Source organism: Rosa rugosa, chromosome 2, assembly GCF_958449725.1.
Source record: "Rosa rugosa chromosome 2, drRosRugo1.1, whole genome shotgun sequence".
Taxonomy (NCBI): Eukaryota; Viridiplantae; Streptophyta; class Magnoliopsida; order Rosales; family Rosaceae; genus Rosa; species Rosa rugosa.
Window position 1 is genome coordinate 66938539 of NC_084821.1, and position 19188 is coordinate 66957726.

Here is a 19188-nt window from a genome sequence, read left to right on the forward strand (position 1 = left end):
GAATAAAAACTCAAAAACGGGAACTTTTAGTAAAAAATACCTTGAAATAGGTCGCCGGAAAATTTGGCTGGAAAAAGTCGCCTGAAAAGTGGCCGGAAGTGGTTGACCGGCGTTGACCGGAGGCTGACGTGGCACTGATGCTGAAGGTGCTGCTGACTGTGCTGCTGATGTGGCTTGCGTCAGTGGGCCGCGGCTTGGGCTGCCTCTTCCTTTTTTTTTTTCTTTTCTTTTCTTCTGCCGGTTTTTCTGTTGGACGTTCAGTCGGTCGGTTCAGCAAGTTTTAGGCCGGTATTCTGGGTTTTTCTTCCGGTTCTGGATTTCTGGGTTTGACGTGCTATTGCTGGAAAAATTTGGTAGCAATTGGAAGTCCGGAAGGTGGTGAACCGGTGGAATATTTGCTGCGGGTGGTCTGGAGCTTCCGGTGGCTGGTTCGGTAGGTTTCTGGCCGGTTCTTGGGGTGGCGCCGCCGGTTCTGGACTCCTGGCATGGGAAGGAGGGCTTCAAGATGTGTGGCGGGGGCCGAAAGGGTTTCAATGTTTTGTATTCGGATTTAGGGTTTGGCTATTTGTTTCAGGGTTAGGACGTCGTGCTGATAACGTGTTTTAGGGAAACGATATTTGAGAGAGAATTGCTGTGTGTTCTCATTAATAATAGGGGCCTCTTTATGTAGAGGATTACAATGCATAGAATCTGAATTGTACAAGGAAAGGTAATCATACAATTAATGGATATCTCTAAGATATTCTCCGAGATACTCTATTACCACTAGGTCAAGTAACCTAGAGTTTTGGCCATACACACAAATAGAGATTTACTTGAACAAGAATGGGTTTTTCCTAATAGGAGCTTATGTTTTTTTTTCTTCTAATTTTACCCAAATGGCAAATGACAACAACTGACGACAACTTAGAATCTTGCATATTCTGCTTCCCTTAATCAAGGATAGTCAACTTCTTAGTTCTACACTACTACAGCAAATAATCAAGTCAAGGAATCAAAATTCCACTTAGCGTGGTTCCTCTACAATTTCGTCAGTAGTTATATATATATAAGTTGAACAGTACTTTTTAGTCTATAAATATGCTAGAAATGTTTATTTTTATTTTTAAAAAGAATTACCAATGGCTTTTCCTTGTAAGTTGACCTTTATCAAAATCGAAAGACTTTGGCATCTGCTTCCTCTGCTCATCATAATCATCATTATCACTGTCTCTGATGGAGCTGAAGCTGAAAATGAGAAAAGTGTCACCAATGTTGGAGCAATCGTTAATCTGAACTCTCGAATGGGTAAAGAACAGAAAACTGCTATGGATTTTGCAGCTGAAAACTTCAGCAACCTTTCAAAGACTCATAGCCTAATCATTCATTTTCGACATTCTGACAGAGATCCCTTTACAGCTGCTTCTGCTGGTAAATAAGTAGCATTATGATATAGTTATAAGTCATGACCATATGTAAATAGTTCGCACATGGTACTCATGGATATTGTTTAATTTTTCTTGCAGCTGAAGAGTTGATAAAGAAGAAGAAAGTAAAAGTGCTAATTGGCATGGAGACTTGGCAGGAAGCAGTTCAAGTAGCTGATGTGGGGAACCGAGCTCAAGTTCCGGTGATTTCATTTGCAGCACCTACTATAACCCCACCTCTCATCCAACGCAAGTGGCCATTTTTGATACGAGTGGCAAGCGATGGTGGTGCTCAGATCAAATGCATTGCAGATATAGTTTCTTTATACAGTTGGAAAAGGGTAATTGCAATATACGAGGATGATGGTTATGGTGGTAATGCTGGGATGCTAGCTCTTTTATTTGAGGCACTCCAACACGTTGGTTCAAAGATTGAGCATCATTTGGTTCTCCCACAGGTTTCTTCTATGTCTAATTTTAATTGGGGTGAACTAGAGGAGATGCTGAAGCTTCCCAGCTTTCAATCTCGGGTCTTCATTGTTCTTCAGTCATCCTTACCAACAGTGACTAATCTATTCAGGGTGGCGAAGAAGATGGGACTTGTAGGAAGAGACTCGGCTTGGATAATCACAGAGAGTATTACTAGTTTACTTGACCCTCAAGTCAATCATGATATGGAAGGTACTCTGGGAATCAAGACCTACTATGCCAATAATACCAGTTCCTATGCCAAATTCTACAAGGTATTCAAAGTTATGTATCCAGAAAAAGATAACTCCGAGCCAGGAATATATGCTCTTCGAGCATACGATCTAACTAGAATCGTAACTCAGGCCATAAGAATGACTGGTAACAGTACCACTAACCTTCAGGTAGTGTTGAATACAGTGTTAAGCAATTACATGGGTTTAAGCGGGAAAATGCGCTTGAAAGGAGGTGAAGTGTTGTACTCTCCAATATTCAGGATCATAAATGTTGTGGAAGGGAACAGGTACAAAGAGTTGGACTTTTGGAGACCAGAGATTGGATTCTCAGAAAGCCTTGCACAACAAACAAGCATAAACAGAAGAGATGATGTTGGTACAGTTGTTTGGCCCGGGAATCTAAGCCAACGAGCCCCCAAAGGCTGGGCAATGCCTACTGCTGATAAGCCAATGATAATTGGGGTTCCTAACAGTTCCTTCCCCGCATTTGTAAACGTTAGTTCAGATGGAAAGAGTGTTGACGGTTTCTGCATTGAGCTTTTCAAAACGGTGGTAAATTGTTTGAATTATCCTCTGCCCGTCGAATTCCGATACGTTAATTGCCCCTATGATGATTTGGTAGAACTAGTCCATAACAAGGTGAGAACGTACATCATATTCATCTTCTTTTTTAATTCCAAGTTCTGCCATGCAGGTTTTAAGATCTATAGTTATAACCTCTTATACAGAAGCATGTAATGAATCTAATTCTTAGTAAGGATTAGGTGTTATGTCTTGTCATCCACACACATTACCTATTTGTCAAATCATGTTATGTAATTCTTGAGAAAAATACCATCTTATCCTTCTAAAATCTAATGGCTCTAAATTATTTTGGCTTTCTTCTAAAGAAAAAAAAAATTTGTATTTACTTACATGGCCTGACACCTAGTATTTAAGGCTACAAATCTTAGGCCTCGGCTTCTAAGTAATTTTTTTTTTTGAATAAAGGGCTGGTGCGGCTGCATTTCTTAGTAATTATTACAAGTACTAAGAGTAAGAATTATAAAATATAGAAATCTAAAGTTTATTGTCTAATTCACAAAGACTACCCATGGCCACCTTCCTTTTGACTAAAACAAAAATAACTTAGGTAATTACTTATGTTTTGCAATCTTGTTTTATTATGCTCTTGCCTTTGATTGGTTCTTAAAAAAAATTGTATGATTTTCTTGCTCATCAAAATATCAATGGATCCGAAGACCTTCGATGCCGGTGTTGGTGATATCACCATAATAGCAGAGCGAGTGGACAAAGTGGAATTCACTCAGCCATATACCGAGTCTAGTTTGTCACTAATAGCTCCAGAAAAAGCTGAGCAATTAGAGTGGATGTTTATGAAACCTTTCACCGGGAAAATGTGGGCGGCAACTGGTGGCATATTAGTCTACACAATCTTGATTATATGGTTTTTGGAGCGCCTTGCTAATCCAGAATTCAGTGGCCCATTGATGAATCAGATTGGCACAGCAACTTGGTTCGCCTTCACCTCTTTGTTCTTTTCTCACAGTAAGTACTATCTAATTCAAACATTGGTACAAGCCTATTTATATGAAAAGGGTGGGCTCAGAAGGTAGACGAAATCACACACAATAGCCTAATTATATATTGATATATGGCCCCATTTTGCAGGAGAGAAAATCTATAACAACTTAACTCGAGTAGTTGTTGTAATGTGGTTATTTGTTGTATTGATCCTAACCTCAAGTTACACCGCTAATCTGTCATCAATGCTCACCATTCAACGATTGAAACCAAATGTTACAGACATCGAAATGCTAATAAGAACCAACTCAAAAGTTGGCTCCAATAGGGATTCATTTGTCATCAATTACTTGGAGAAAGTACTTAACTTCAAACGAGAGAACATCATCAAAACAGACGGTGAATCCAACTACATTGAGGAGTTTGAAAGTAAACGTATATCTGCTGCCTTGCTTGAACTCCTGTAATACCCCGAAAAATCCAAATTAATTTCCGTGGATTTTTAGAAATGATTTCACGATAGTAGGAGCGAGTACGAAGCTTGGAGAAGTTGTGGAATTAGTTCGAACGATTTTATTTTCGAAAACGAACGTTTTTAGGGGGTCAACAAAGTTGACTTTTTATTCGTTCAAAATTTGGGAAAACTTCCTTCATGAAAGTTGTAGAGCTCGTCGATACGAGTTCGTGGACATGTGGAACGCATTATTCGGAGTTCGTATGATTAAGTTATGAATATTTGAAAATTGGGAATTTTCTATAAATAGGAAAAATTTCTGATTTATTCATTAAGGACAAAAAAATGGAGATTTTGCGGAATAGTCCCCCGAAACCCTCCGTCCTCTCTCCTCTCCCACGCGGCCGAACCGCTCGACCCGACCCGGCCGAACGGCCCTCCTCCGGCCTCCTCTGGCCACGGACCCGGCCTTCCCCGAGCTCGCCGTCGCACGCCCAGCCGCTCCCTGCCACCGTCTTGCCCCGCCGCTGCCCCCAGATGGAGATCGAAGACGCCCCAGCCATGTGAACCCGACCCGACCGGAAAACGACTTTTCCGGCGTTGCATGGGCCGATCGTCCCCATTTTCGTGATCTCCTCCTCATGCTGATCATTCCCATGTAAGCCTTTCATCACGATTTTGTGTATAGAACGCTAGATCATGGTTTGACTTTTTCGACGTCCCTGATTTAATCTGAATCTGATCAGACGCACGAGATTAATCCAACTTCAACGCTTGATCTAGGACGATCTAGGCCAAACCAGACTTAGCTCCAGGTATGGAAGTCGATCACCCTTTCATTTTGAACCAGTTTGTAGTTGGTCACTTTGCCATCTGAGGTGGTTGACCGTCGTTGACCGCCGCGTTGACCGCCCACTGACCACCGCTTGTGGCGGCGCATCAGACCATATTTCGAGTTTTCATTATCTAGGCGATGATCTATGCATCCATACGAGCGTTTTGATATATAACATGGTCATGTTAGAAAAAGTTGATAAATAGTGGATTTACGTTTTGACGTTACTATTTAACGTTTTTACGTTTATCTTCGGTTTACGATCTGTGAAGATCTGACCATCGGTTTTGCTTCAATTTTGGATATGTTGATCGTATGACTGTCCCGGTGACCTTGTGAGGTCACGGACGAAGATCCGACCGTTGGATCTTCGTATAATTGAGAAATAGTGATTCGGAAGGCGATTCGTGAGAATCTGACCGTCGGATTTTCATATAATTTTGTGGAGATGTTAGTAAAGGCGATTCAGGAAGATCTGACCGTTGGATCTTCGTGATAATTTTGGAGGATGATCCTAAAGGCGATCCGTGAGGATCCGACCGTTGGATCATCATTAAATTCAGATCCGACCGTTGGATCATCGTTTAATTTGAATCTGAGCGTTGGATCGTCGTTTAATTTCATATTTGAGTTGTTGGCTAAGTCAAGATCATTATTGGACTAGGTGATTGACGGTTTGAGTTGGTGGACGATTGTGGATCGTATTTTGAGCTGAATTGAAGACGCAGCGGGATTATCGAGGTGAGTAAACCTCACGTGGTTCATATTACGAACCCAATACAATTAATTGCTTATTTTGTTGCAATCATATGAACTATTGTTGGTATTACTAGACATTCCTGTGTGAATGTCTGTATATATATTATTACGTGAAATAATATGTATTGTTGGAGTTGTGTTGAGTTTATTGTTGAGAAACAATATATTGTGAGAGGTATTGAGTTTATTGTTGAGAAACAATATATTGTGAGAGGTGTTGAGTTTATTGTTGAGAAACAATATATTGTGAGAGGTATTGAGTTTATTGTTGAGAAACAATATATTGTGAGAGGTGTTGAGTTTTATTGTTGAGGAACAATAAATTGTTGTGATCTGTGGAGATCACTAGGTCACGAGGTGACCATGGCATCTATTAGTGAATCACGCTCTCGTACCGGGCTGGTGGTTATTAATAGTATTAAATCGTAATCACGTCTGTGGCCGGACGAGTGGTTACGTTCAGTTAGAGCTCTAGTCTGTCTGCCAAATGTGGAGTGACCTTATGAGTGAAATTGAGAGTAACTCATAAGTGTCAATATATATATGGTAACCTTATGAGGGAAATTGAGAGTAACTCATAAGGGTCTATATATATATATATGAGTCTGTCTACCAAATGTTGGGAAATCTTATGAGCGAATTTGAGAGTAACTCATAAGTGTCTATATATATATATGAGAGTGAGGGATCTTATGAGCTAAATTGAGAGTAACTCATAAGTGTCTACATATATATATGAGAGTGAGTGATCTTATGAGCTAAATTGAGAGTAACTCATAAGTGTCTATATATATATATGAGAGTGAGAAAGTAACGTGGGTTTGTGGTAGTCTTGAAATCTAATAATTCAACAGTTCTTTCTTGTTTACTCATACTGGCTGTAAAAAGCTTACCGGGTTTTGTGTTGTTGCAACTCCCGGTACACTATTCAAATTGTGTAGCGGGTAATCCTACAGGACAGGAGAACCAGGACGGTGATCGTGCGGTTAGAGCAATTGTTAGAGTTTTACAACAATTGTAAGTTGTGAGGTGTGTTATGCTCATTTGAGCTTTATAATATATTGTGAGAGTGAATTGTAATAATGAACTCGAAGTTTCGAGATTTGTTTTTTTGTAATTGTAATTATTCAGGTTTCGGATTTGAATTTATTATTCAAAATTCGGGGCGTGACAGTTTGGTATCAGAGCGTAAGGTGCATATTTGGTGATGTGTCAATACCTTCCGAGTGATGGCCCGTCTGCAGCGGATCCCCATCGTGTGCTCTTCGGTATTGGCTAAGTCATTGGGTATGCGTGAGTGTTGGGAGTTGTTTAGGCCGCTAGGTCGTTTAGGGAACGTGAATACCTTCCCTATAGTATTGACTTGGTTAATATGAATTTGTATTTGACTTATACTGTGTTTTAAGTGTTATACATGTCTTAGCCAAGCATACTATACTCCTTAGGTGATGGAGATTCGAAGGGGTTGTACTTAGAACCTTACAGTTGTCTTGTAGGTTCGTATTGGAATAAGTTCAGTGGCCGCGAGTTACAATCCTTGAGGAATAGGAACCTCTTGATTCAACTCTGTTAAGTCAACGAGGATTGTTTTATGGAAATGAGGTTCTTTTGATTGTTGAAGTGTTTGGTTGAGGACATGGTGTGGACCTATGCACGTACCTAGTGTGGATACGAGTATGAATTGTTATAAATTTTGTCTTCTTAAGTTGGACGTACAGATGTTTAGATGAGGTGTACGTATCAAGGATTAGATATCTTGTTTTATAAAGAGACGTCTTAGTGGAGTTTTGGTAATTGACATGTGATACGTGATTAAAGTGACTCTGAGGCAATTATGCTGACCTTGTGTGAGATTGAATTCTTAGTGTAGACTAAGAAGGTTGTGTGGTGATTTTATATACACTACGTGATGAACTTTTAGAAGGAAAAGTTATGAGTAAAAGTATGGGTTTTTTCCCTGATGTCTATAGCAGACTTGTGCATATGGCAGCCTTGTGGTGGTGCCAGTAGTGTTTATTTTATAACAGTTTTTATGGCAGTGCTTGTAGTGCTTTAGTGGTAGTTGTGTGATGTAACCATTTGATAGAACTCACCTTGGTTAAGGTGTTAGCCATTGAACAGGATTCTTGACTCTGTGGTTTGGGAAGAGATTGATATAAATTTTTGAGTGTAGTGAGGTAATTTGGAGATACTTAGGTTATCTATAAGGAGGGTGGTGGAGTTTGTTATCGAGGTGATACCAGGTTAGATACCTATATTAATGTCGCCTTATTGGATGAAACTGAACTTAAGGAGTTGAAAGTTCAAGGTGAGAGTTTACTTGAGTAGAGATTCATTAGAGCTAGTATTTTTCCATGATGGTACTGTATTGAGAAAGAAGAAGAATGTGGCTATGTTCCTTCTTTAAGGTGAAACATGACCATGATTAGATTTGGTACTAAGGATATGAATTATCGATAATGACTTGGAGCGAATTTGTAGCATTCTTTTGAGACATGTACTTTCCTGCCCAGTGAAGGATATGTTAGTGTTCTAGTTCTAAAGATCACGAGCGTAAGAGGTGTTAAGTTTGGTGCTCTATAGGTGTTTCTGAATGGGAAGTGTTTAGCTTTATTAATCCCTGAATTCTAGCGACGAAATTGTTTGTGTTTGGTTTGACTCAGAGGATGCTAGCTAGACCTCTGTGCAACTTAATTGATTGTTGGATTCTTTTTGAGTGATTGTTTTTATTGCATCATTATGAAAGATGTGTGCAGTAGAGTTGTTTATGGTTTTGAAAATAGTATTGGGTGACCAAGGTTCGATCCTTGGTGTTGTTGTTGGTTAAACAAAAAGAAGAAACAACATGCACACCATCTTATTGATTTATTATTACAAAAAGGAAATTGGAACTACGCTATACTAAGCCTAATCAGTAGCTCCGGATGGGTTGAGGCTGAGCTCAAGAGAAACTGGAGATCCACGGTTGTAACCGCCTGAGCCACCGAAATAGTAATCATGTGCACTACCTTCCTCGGAAGTAGTCTTCAGGTTACCAAAGACGTCCTCGCCGTGCACGGGGAACAGAGGAAGAGTTTGAACCTCCTGGTGATCTCCTCCTCGTTGTTGCAGGGATGTTTGTCCTCCTGTTGTGCCAAAAGAGTTGGACTGGTATTAGTGTTGAAGTGTGAGGAAGAATATGAAACAAAATTTAAGTAAATAAATCCTTCATTACCAGTAGAATAGGTGGAACCAAAGTTGAGATCAATGGATCTACCATCATCAGTAGAACTAGTGGACCCAAAATTGATGTCAATGGATCCACCAGCTGGCCCAAAATTGATGTCGATGGATCCACCAGCACCAGTAGAACCAGTGGACCCAAAATTGAGATCAATGGATCTACCAGTACCAAGAGAACTAGTTCTCATGGGCACTGGAGCAGCCTGATTACACCTATTCATCTGCTTCTCTCGAGCCCTGACGTTCTGGAACCAAAAGTAAATGTTCTTACCCTCAACATACCCATACTGGTTCAGCTGGAGACAGATCTCGTGAATCTGCTCTGTAGTTGGGCACTTAAATCCCTTGACGTAGTAAAGATCCTTGAGGATTCTTATTTGTTCTGGAGTAGGAATCCACCTGGTACGGCTTCGCCAGAAATCCATGTTGGCACTACTTCCAGCTGCTTGGGTGTTTCCTCCCTCCTCTGTTGGTTGCTGTTGTTGTGGTTCCATTTGTTGCGGGGTTTGGAGCTCCATTAGTTGCAGAGTTCGTGGCTCTTGGGTCATGGGGTGAGAGGATGTGGAAATCGAGGAATACATGGTTTAGTGTTTGAGGGAGATTTTGTTAGAAGGATTGGAGTTGTTGAACTGGTGATTGGAGATCTGAGATTCTCAGAGGAAAGATGAGATCGAATCTTCAAATGGAAGAAAAGATCTGAGAAAGAAGGATTGAAGATTTGGAGGAAAAGATTGAAGATCTGAAAGTTCAGAGGAAAGATGGGATTGAATCAACTAGATGGGAGAGAAGATTAGAAGAGAAGGATTGAAATTGATGAAGAAAGGATTTGAGTTTCGAGAGGAAGGCTGCAGAGTTTGAGAGAGAATGGCTGGGGAAAATTTCTTTTCTTTGGTGTGAACAGTTTTTCTCCAGGATGCACCTATTTATAGAACGAGGTGAGCAGATCTCCACCGTTGGATGGACGATCTCTGAGATTCAATCCACGCGTTGGATTAAAGTCGCCCCGAAACCCGGAAAAGCTGTTGGCGCGTGGAGAGCGTGTAAGGGGACCGAGGGAATCTCGAGGCGCTGTGGCAGACAGCTGTAGCCGAAAGCAGATTTGACTGCCGTAAATCACGGAAGGGATAAGCCGTGACACAAGTGGGCCGTACTTGGGCCTGTCTCGGATCAAGGCATCACTGTAGCTGTGGGTGGAGGCCTGATGGGCCGAGTTTCAGAAACAGTTTTGGACATGATGGGCCGAGTTTCTGAAACAGTTTTGGATGAGTTGGGCTGGATTTCTGTAACAGTTTTGGATACGTTGGGCTGGGTTTCTGCAACAGTCTTGGATGTTTTGGGCCGAATTGTTGAAACAGTTGAAACAGTTGGTTTAAATAAAAGGATTGGTATGGATAATAACGTGAGCAGCCGTGCTCGAGTGGTTGAGTGTACAGTTCGTGTACAAGAGGTCTGAGGTTCGAACCTCGCCTCTTGTTTATTTTTATTATGTTCGTTTATGACATAATAAGTATAAAATTTGTACACATTATATTAAGCACAGCTTGTGCTCCAGTGGTTGGGGGACAAAGGTTTCGTGCGGCAGGTTGAGGTTTCGAACCTTGCCTCCCCCGTTATTTTATTTATGTCGCTTATGACATAATAAATATAACACGTGAGCATATATTAATGAAGGCAGCTCTTGCTTCAGTGGTTGGGAGCAAAACCTTCGTGTTTGAGGTCGGGAGTTCGAACCCTACCTCTTACAAATATTTTTGGATCTCGTATATGCTTGATATACGACGTATATACGGTATGTACGGTATACATACGTATATACGGTCTGTACGGTATGCATACGAATATACAGTTGTACGGTATGCATACGTATATACGATCTGTACGGTATGCATACGTATATACGGTATGTACAATTTCATACCGTAGCCGAGCTGGAAGTTGGTGGGCCGATTGGTAGGCCCAAATAGTAAGCCCAAATAGTAAGCCCAAATAGTAAGCCCGAATGGTAGGCCCAAATGGTAGGCCCAAATGGTAAGCCCAATTGTTCGGCCCGAATAGTAGGCCCAAATGTTAAACCCAAAGTGGTTTGGGCCGGTTCGAAATGTGGATGGTCCGATTTCTTCAGGCCCAATTGGCCAGCCCTAATGCTTAGCCCAAGGATTGAACAAGCCCAAGTCATCGTCACTGGGTGACATATTTTATTGGCGTGCTTTTGGGGATGATTTGTTTTGAGTGATGCATCTCTATTGTTGTGAAGAAAGGTGCATGCTTGAGTTTTACTATGGAGATTTACCGTGATGCTAATTGAGTAGCGAAACACTTTGTGGGAGTGTTTACTGTGCTTGTATGCCAGTACAGAGTGATGATCTATGTGAAGATCTATGTGAAGATCTATGTGAGGATCTATGAGATGATCCATGTGACGATTTTGTGTATGTGATGTGGAGTGTTGTTGAGCAGTTGTTTTGTGAATTTACATTGTGATGAAAGGATTTAGTGGCCCTAGGAATGTATTTTTATACAAAGGATTGTGGCTTTGTAGATTACTACAGATTTGGAAAAGATGGAGATTCTATGATTAGGTCAACCTTAATCGAGAGGAATTGACTTACGCTCAAATTTCGGGACGAAATTTCTTTAAGGAGGGTAGATTGTAATACCCCGAAAAATCCAAATTAATTTCCGTGGATTTTTAGAAATGATTTCACGATAGTAGGAGCGAGTACGAAGCTTGGAGAAGTTGTGGAATTAGTTCGAACGATTTTATTTTCGAAAACGAACGTTTTTAGGGGGTCAACAAAGTTGACTTTTTATTCGTTCAAAATTTGGGAAAACTTCCTTCATGAAAGTTGTAGAGCTCGTCGATACGAGTTCGTGGACATGTGGAACGCATTATTCGGAGTTCGTATGATTAAGTTATGAATATTTGAAAATTGGGAATTTTCTATAAATAGGAAAAATTTCTGATTTATTCATTAAGGACAAAAAAATGGAGATTTTGCGGAATAGTCCCCCGAAACCCTCCGTCCTCTCTCCTCTCCCACGCGGCCGAACCGCTCGACCCGACCCGGCCGAACGGCCCTCCTCCGGCCTCCTCTGGCCACGGACCCGGCCTTCCCCGAGCTCGCCGTCGCACGCCCAGCCGCTCCCTGCCACCGTCTTGCCCCGCCGCTGCCCCCAGATGGAGATCGAAGACGCCCCAGCCATGTGAACCCGACCCGACCGGAAAACGACTTTTCCGGCGTTGCATGGGCCGATCGTCCCCATTTTCGTGATCTCCTCCTCATGCTGATCATCCCCATGTAAGCCTTTCATCACGATTTTGTGTATAGAACGCTAGATCATGGTTTGACTTTTTCGACGTCCCTGATTTAATCTGAATCTGATCAGACGCACGAGATTAATCCAACTTCAACGCTTGATCTAGGACGATCTAGGCCAAACCAGACTTAGCTCCAGGTATGGAAGTCGATCACCCTTTCATTTTGAACCAGTTTGTAGTTGGTCACTTTGCCATCTGAGGTGGTTGACCGTCGTTGACCGCCGCGTTGACCGCCCACTGACCACCGCTTGTGGCGGCGCATCAGACCATATTTCGAGTTTTCATTATCTAGGCGATGATCTATGCATCCATACGAGCGTTTTGATATATAACATGGTCATGTTAGAAAAAGTTGATAAATAGTGGATTTACGTTTTGACGTTACTATTTAACGTTTTTACGTTTATCTTCGGTTTACGATCTGTGAAGATCTGACCATCGGTTTTGCTTCAATTTTGGATATGTTGATCGTATGACTGTCCCGGTGACCTTGTGAGGTCACGGACGAAGATCCGACCGTTGGATCTTCGTATAATTGAGAAATAGTGATTCGGAAGGCGATTCGTGAGAATCTGACCGTCGGATTTTCATATAATTTTGTGGAGATGTTAGTAAAGGCGATTCAGGAAGATCTGACCGTTGGATCTTCGTGATAATTTTGGAGGATGATCCTAAAGGCGATCCGTGAGGATCCGACCGTTGGATCATCATTAAATTCAGATCCGACCGTTGGATCATCGTTTAATTTGAATCTGAGCGTTGGATCGTCGTTTAATTTCATATTTGAGTTGTTGGCTAAGTCAAGATCATTATTGGACTAGGTGATTGACGGTTTGAGTTGGTGGACGATTGTGGATCGTATTTTGAGCTGAATTGAAGACGCAGCGGGATTATCGAGGTGAGTAAACCTCACGTGGTTCATATTACGAACCCAATACAATTAATTGCTTATTTTGTTGCAATCATATGAACTATTGTTGGTATTACTAGACATTCCTGTGTGAATGTCTGTATATATATTATTACGTGAAATAATATGTATTGTTGGAGTTGTGTTGAGTTTATTGTTGAGAAACAATATATTGTGAGAGGTATTGAGTTTATTGTTGAGAAACAATATATTGTGAGAGGTGTTGAGTTTATTGTTGAGAAACAATATATTGTGAGAGGTATTGAGTTTATTGTTGAGAAACAATATATTGTGAGAGGTGTTGAGTTTTATTGTTGAGGAACAATAAATTGTTGTGATCTGTGGAGATCACTAGGTCACGAGGTGACCATGGCATCTATTAGTGAATCACGCTCTCGTACCGGGCTGGTGGTTATTAATAGTATTAAATCGTAATCACGTCTGTGGCCGGACGAGTGGTTACGTTCAGTTAGAGCTCTAGTCTGTCTGCCAAATGTGGAGTGACCTTATGAGTGAAATTGAGAGTAACTCATAAGTGTCAATATATATATGGTAACCTTATGAGGGAAATTGAGAGTAACTCATAAGGGTCTATATATATATATATGAGTCTGTCTACCAAATGTTGGGAAATCTTATGAGCGAATTTGAGAGTAACTCATAAGTGTCTATATATATATATGAGAGTGAGGGATCTTATGAGCTAAATTGAGAGTAACTCATAAGTGTCTACATATATATATGAGAGTGAGTGATCTTATGAGCTAAATTGAGAGTAACTCATAAGTGTCTATATATATATATGAGAGTGAGAAAGTAACGTGGGTTTGTGGTAGTCTTGAAATCTAATAATTCAACAGTTCTTTCTTGTTTACTCATACTGGCTGTAAAAAGCTTACCGGGTTTTGTGTTGTTGCAACTCCCGGTACACTATTCAAATTGTGTAGCGGGTAATCCTACAGGACAGGAGAACCAGGACGGTGATCGTGCGGTTAGAGCAATTGTTAGAGTTTTACAACAATTGTAAGTTGTGAGGTGTGTTATGCTCATTTGAGCTTTATAATATATTGTGAGAGTGAATTGTAATAATGAACTCGAAGTTTCGAGATTTGTTTTTTTGTAATTGTAATTATTCAGGTTTCGGATTTGAATTTATTATTCAAAATTCGGGGCGTGACAACTCCCATATGCGAAAGTATTCATGAACAAGTACTGCAAGGGATATACTGCGACCACACTACCCTTCTATAGATTTGGGGGACTAGCATTTGTGAGTTGTGACCATTGTTTATTTTTGTGCTGTTCTTTTTTCTTTTTCTGTTTTATGCCTTTCTAAAAGAGAGATTATAATGAGTCTAAATTAACTAGGAAAAACAAAAGCATATATATATATATATATATATGTATGTATTATATTCCTAATCAACGAAACTAATTAATAAAATTAGTACCTTGCAGATATTTCAGAAAGACTCTCCAATTGCCCGGGATTTCACCAAGGTCATTCTAGAGTTATTGGAGCAAGGAAAAATGATGTCACTTGAAGATACTTGGTTGACACCGAAAAGTGAGTGTCGAAACAATGCAACTTCCAATGGCCCCGAAAGTTTGAACGTCAAGAATTTTATGGGCCTTTATGTAATATTTGGTGTTTCTTCCACCATTTGCCTTCTATTATCCTTCGTTATCTTGCTGAAGAAACACGAGGATGCATACCCAGGCAATGCAAGTGGTGAAAGTGTTTGGAATAGGATAGTTAGAATAGCAAAATTCCTATATAATAGACAGATTCCAAGTAGAGCTCCAAGTTTTGCTGATGTGCCGGAATTGAGTACTTCTTCCGAGCTGGAATGCGTGACCACTTCTGCCACTTAGGAGCATCATCCTCACACCTCCATCCCAGCACAAACTGAAGGCACTCCACCACATGAATAAATGGAACTCTTCTGCATAACAATGAATAAATATATACTAGAGTATGTGTGTATAGTGAATGAATACACCATATGCATGTATATTCTTCTACATGCATATATATTGTGAGTATATCGATCCAAAACTTACTGATGAGATTGACTAGAATGCTATTCAGTGTATTTAATTAGTATACTTCAAGCAATTTTCGCAGCTTAATAGATGTGTGTGACAATGGTGTAAGCAAATTCGATTATGATCTGATGATGATGCATTGCCTTCTTGTCTTATTAATTTCCAATGCTCGCCCTTTCAGCTTCTCTGGTAGAACTAGTCTATAACAAGGTAAAAAGTTCATTTCTACCTTAATTCCATGTGCTCCCATGGATTCAAGATCATAATACAGTAATCTCTTACATAACATCACGCATCTAATCCTTATCATACAAGTTTTAAGACAAATAACTCTGAAATTCAGAAATCATTTTGTCTAATTCACAAAAACTAGCCGCTTTCATTTTAACTAAAACAAATTAAGATACTATCAAAACTTTAGAAAAAACCCTAGTGGTAGAGGGCGCCGCACGCGCACAAGCTTGATCAAGATTTCGCCGAGTTCCTCTCGTCCGGCGGCACTCATCATCGGCATGAGGCTTGTCTCGTCGTCGGTGTGAGGCTGCCGGACGGGTGATGGTGATCTATGGTTTCTCTGGCTTCTAGGATTTGCAGTAACTCGATGTCGACAACGTGATCTGGTTTCGTTCTGGTTTCATGCCTTTCTGTGGCTCGGGCAGTCGTGGGTTTCCGGTTTCAAGGGGCGGCGCGAACTGGTGTTGGATCCAGGCGGCGGCGCAGTGTCATTGACAGGGTGCGGTTGACTTCTGGGGCATCGGGGATCAGTTCCAGTTTGGTTCTGGCCGGGTGCTTTCGGGATTCTTTAATGGCCTCTCAGTGGTGGCTGCGTGTTGTTGGCGGAGTCTCCTTGAAGCTGGGTGGCGATGACTGGATTGCGGCATGGCGTGGAGGCGTTGGCTGCTTGCGGCGGGCGCATGTCGATCTCAGCGTAGGGAGGTGGAGATGGAACTGAGCTGGGCCAGTTGTTGGGCCTTGGGTGCTGTTTATTCTTTGGGCTAGTTGGACTTTTTAGTTTTATTTTGTCACTTGTTTTGGAACCCTAGGTTATGTTTGTTAGGGAATTACGCACTTTAATTTGTGCCTCTAGCACATCCTCTAGAGTGGTAACGACGGAGGATTCTCGAGATAAGGGCTTAGGAAAGTCTTGGGCTTTCCTGGTTTTCTTGCCTACTACTCGAAATCTGGTCTTCTTCTACTTTCTTCTTAGTTTTCTCTAGTTGTACACCAATTGAGGTCTCTAGGCGACTAGGTTTGCTTTTCAAAGAGAGGTTAGTAGTAAAGATTTGATTTCTTGTACTTAGGCTCAATAAGTGAGCGCATGTGTTAACAGTGAAGGTACTTGTCTTTTGCTTGGCGGCTTGTGCCATATAGTTTTTAGGTATGAGACAGCATCTGATGTATGTGCCTTCTGGCCTTTAGTTAATAAAGCTATCCTTTTATCAAAAAAAAAAAACTAAAACAAAGATACTTGTGTAACTTATATATATTGGATTTGTTTTATTGTTTTGTTTCATTTGATTGGTTTTTGATAGAAATTGTTTTTTTGTTTTTTTTTTTTTTTTTTGCTCTCTTGCTCATCAAAATATCAATGGAAGACTTTTGATGCTGCTGTTGGTGATTTCACCATACTAGCAGACCAATTATTAGACAAAGTGGAATTCACTCAGCCAAATATCGAGTCTGGTTTGTCAATATGGTAGTACCAGAAAAAGCTGAGCAATCAACATGGATGTTTATTAAACCTCTTACTTGGCAAATGCCGGCGGCGAATGGTGGCGTATTAGTCTACACATCTTGATTATATGGTTTTTGGAGCACCCATCTAATCCAGGATTCAGTGGCCCATTGAAGAATCAGATTTGTTAAGGAAATTAGAATCCTTCCCGTCAAGGCTCACAGAGTAGACCGACAGAAAAGTAAGCAAACCACAAGATAAGCGACAAGAGAACACCGAGATTTAACGAGGTTCAGCATAAATCTATGCTTACGTCCTCCCGAGAGATACCCGTTCTTCACTATGAGAATAATTACAGTACAAGATACAATTGAGCTAAATCACCATAACCCAAACCCATAACCCTTGTACACCTACACTCATAGAATTTCTCAAGAACTCACTCTCACCCAAGAGCTGTATTCACTCCTGACATCTCTGCTCCCTTACCCAAGAGATATACACTCTCTTGTTGATGATCGCATGCACCGACCATACCTTGGTTTACTACCCATGCCCTCTATATATAGGCACCCCAATTATAATCCAATTGGTAGTAGGAAAACCAAACCTTCTTGTACAGGAGAAAGATCCTATTCCTTATAGGAATAAACTTTGACATCAACCATGTCCAATTAGGAAGACTAACCAAGTCCAACTAGGACTTGCCTTTCCTAATTAATTCTCATCACATCCTAACAAGATTGACACAGAAATAAACTTGGTTCGCCTTCACCTCTTTGTTCTTTTCTCAGAGTAAGTACTAATTCAAACGATAGTACAAGCCTATTTAATTATATGAAAAGGTCAGTTCAGATTAGATAGACAGAATCAGACATCAGCCAATTATAAATTAGCAATGGTTTCCTGTTACAGGAGAGAAAATCCATAACAACATAACTCGAGTAGTTGTTGTAATGTGGCTGTTTGTTGTATTAATCGTAACCTCAAGCTACACGGCTAATCTGTCTTCACTCTTCAATGCTCACCGGCCATCCAACGACTGAAACCGGCCAAATGGAATGAGAACCAACTCAAAAGTTGGTTTGGATATGGACTCGTTTGTCGTCAAGTTCGTGCAGAATGTTCCAAAATTCAGGCCAGAGAACATCATCGAAGTGGGTAGTAAATACAACTATGTGGAGGAATTCAAACACAAAAGAATATCTGCTGCCTTTCTTGAATTCCCATATGCGAAAGTATTCGTGAACCGGTACTGTAAGGGATATACTGTAAGCACACCCATCTATATATAGATTTGGATCGAGGACTAGGCTTTGTGAGTAGTGACTAGATTCTTTCTATTGTGATATTCTTTCTTTCTCTATATGTTTCATGCATTTCTAAAAGAGAGAATATGCCAGGTCTAAAATAATAATAAAATTAGTACCTTGCAGATATTTCAGAAAGGCTCTCCAATTGCCCAAGATTTCACCAAGGCCATTCTAGAGTTATTGGAGGATGGAGAACTGAAGTTACTTGAAGGTACTTGGTTGACAACGAAACATGACTGTCCAAGCAATGCAACTTCTGATGTTCCAGAAAGCTTGAACGTCAATAATTTTATGGGCCTTTATGTAACATCCACATCTACTTCCACCATTTGCCTTCTATTATCCTTCACTATCTTGCTGAATAAGTTTCAACAACACCAAAATGCGTACCACGGCAATGCAAGTGATGAAAGTGTTTGGAACAGAACATTTATTATAGCAAGATTCCTATATAATAGAGAGTTCAATATTCCAAGCAAAGCTCCAAGTTTTGTTGATGTGCTGGAATTAACTTCTTCCCAAGGGGAGCAGGTGATCACTTCCACCCCTCGGGAGCATCAACTTCAGGCCTCCACCCCCGCACAAACTGAAGGCAGTCCGCCACATTAATAAATGGCACATTGACATCTTCTGCAAATTAGAATGTTATAGGCATCAAGCTCGCGCGATGCTGCAGGTATATCATTGATAGGGTTCAGCTTAATAATACAGTAATACAAACATTCGATACATTACATAACCACAAATGGTACTGTTTTACATAATCCAAAATCTGCTATCATGACCAACCTGAGTGGTCGGGCCGGTGGTGGCGCAAATAGTGTAGCCAACTTCCTCTCCAAGTATAACCCAGTAGCCTCTGCCCAATGGCGGATCTAGGATCCGAAAATGGGGAGGACTACATTTTTAGATCTCTTTCTTTTGGCGAAGCCCAATTTTTTTTTTTTAGTAAACAAGTGTAGGAGTTGAATATGTATCATTGAAATGGGCATATCAATCAGCCAATCACAATCCCAAC

The 19188-nt window shown here is 40.7% G+C and overlaps 1 protein-coding gene across 1 annotated transcript; it reads left to right on the top strand.

The window, feature by feature from the left end:
* The first annotated feature begins 1121 nt into the window (after window positions 1-1121).
* LOC133731344 (glutamate receptor 2.7-like) lies at window positions 1122-15008 on the top strand. The gene is made up of 6 exons (XM_062158739.1): window positions 1122-1410; window positions 1506-2749; window positions 3352-3658; window positions 3782-4090; window positions 14312-14403; window positions 14592-15008. Exons 1-6 carry the CDS (start codon window positions 1122-1124, stop codon window positions 15006-15008), a joined length of 2658 nt encoding a protein of 885 aa, XP_062014723.1.
* Window positions 15009-19188: the final 4180 nt, after the last annotated feature.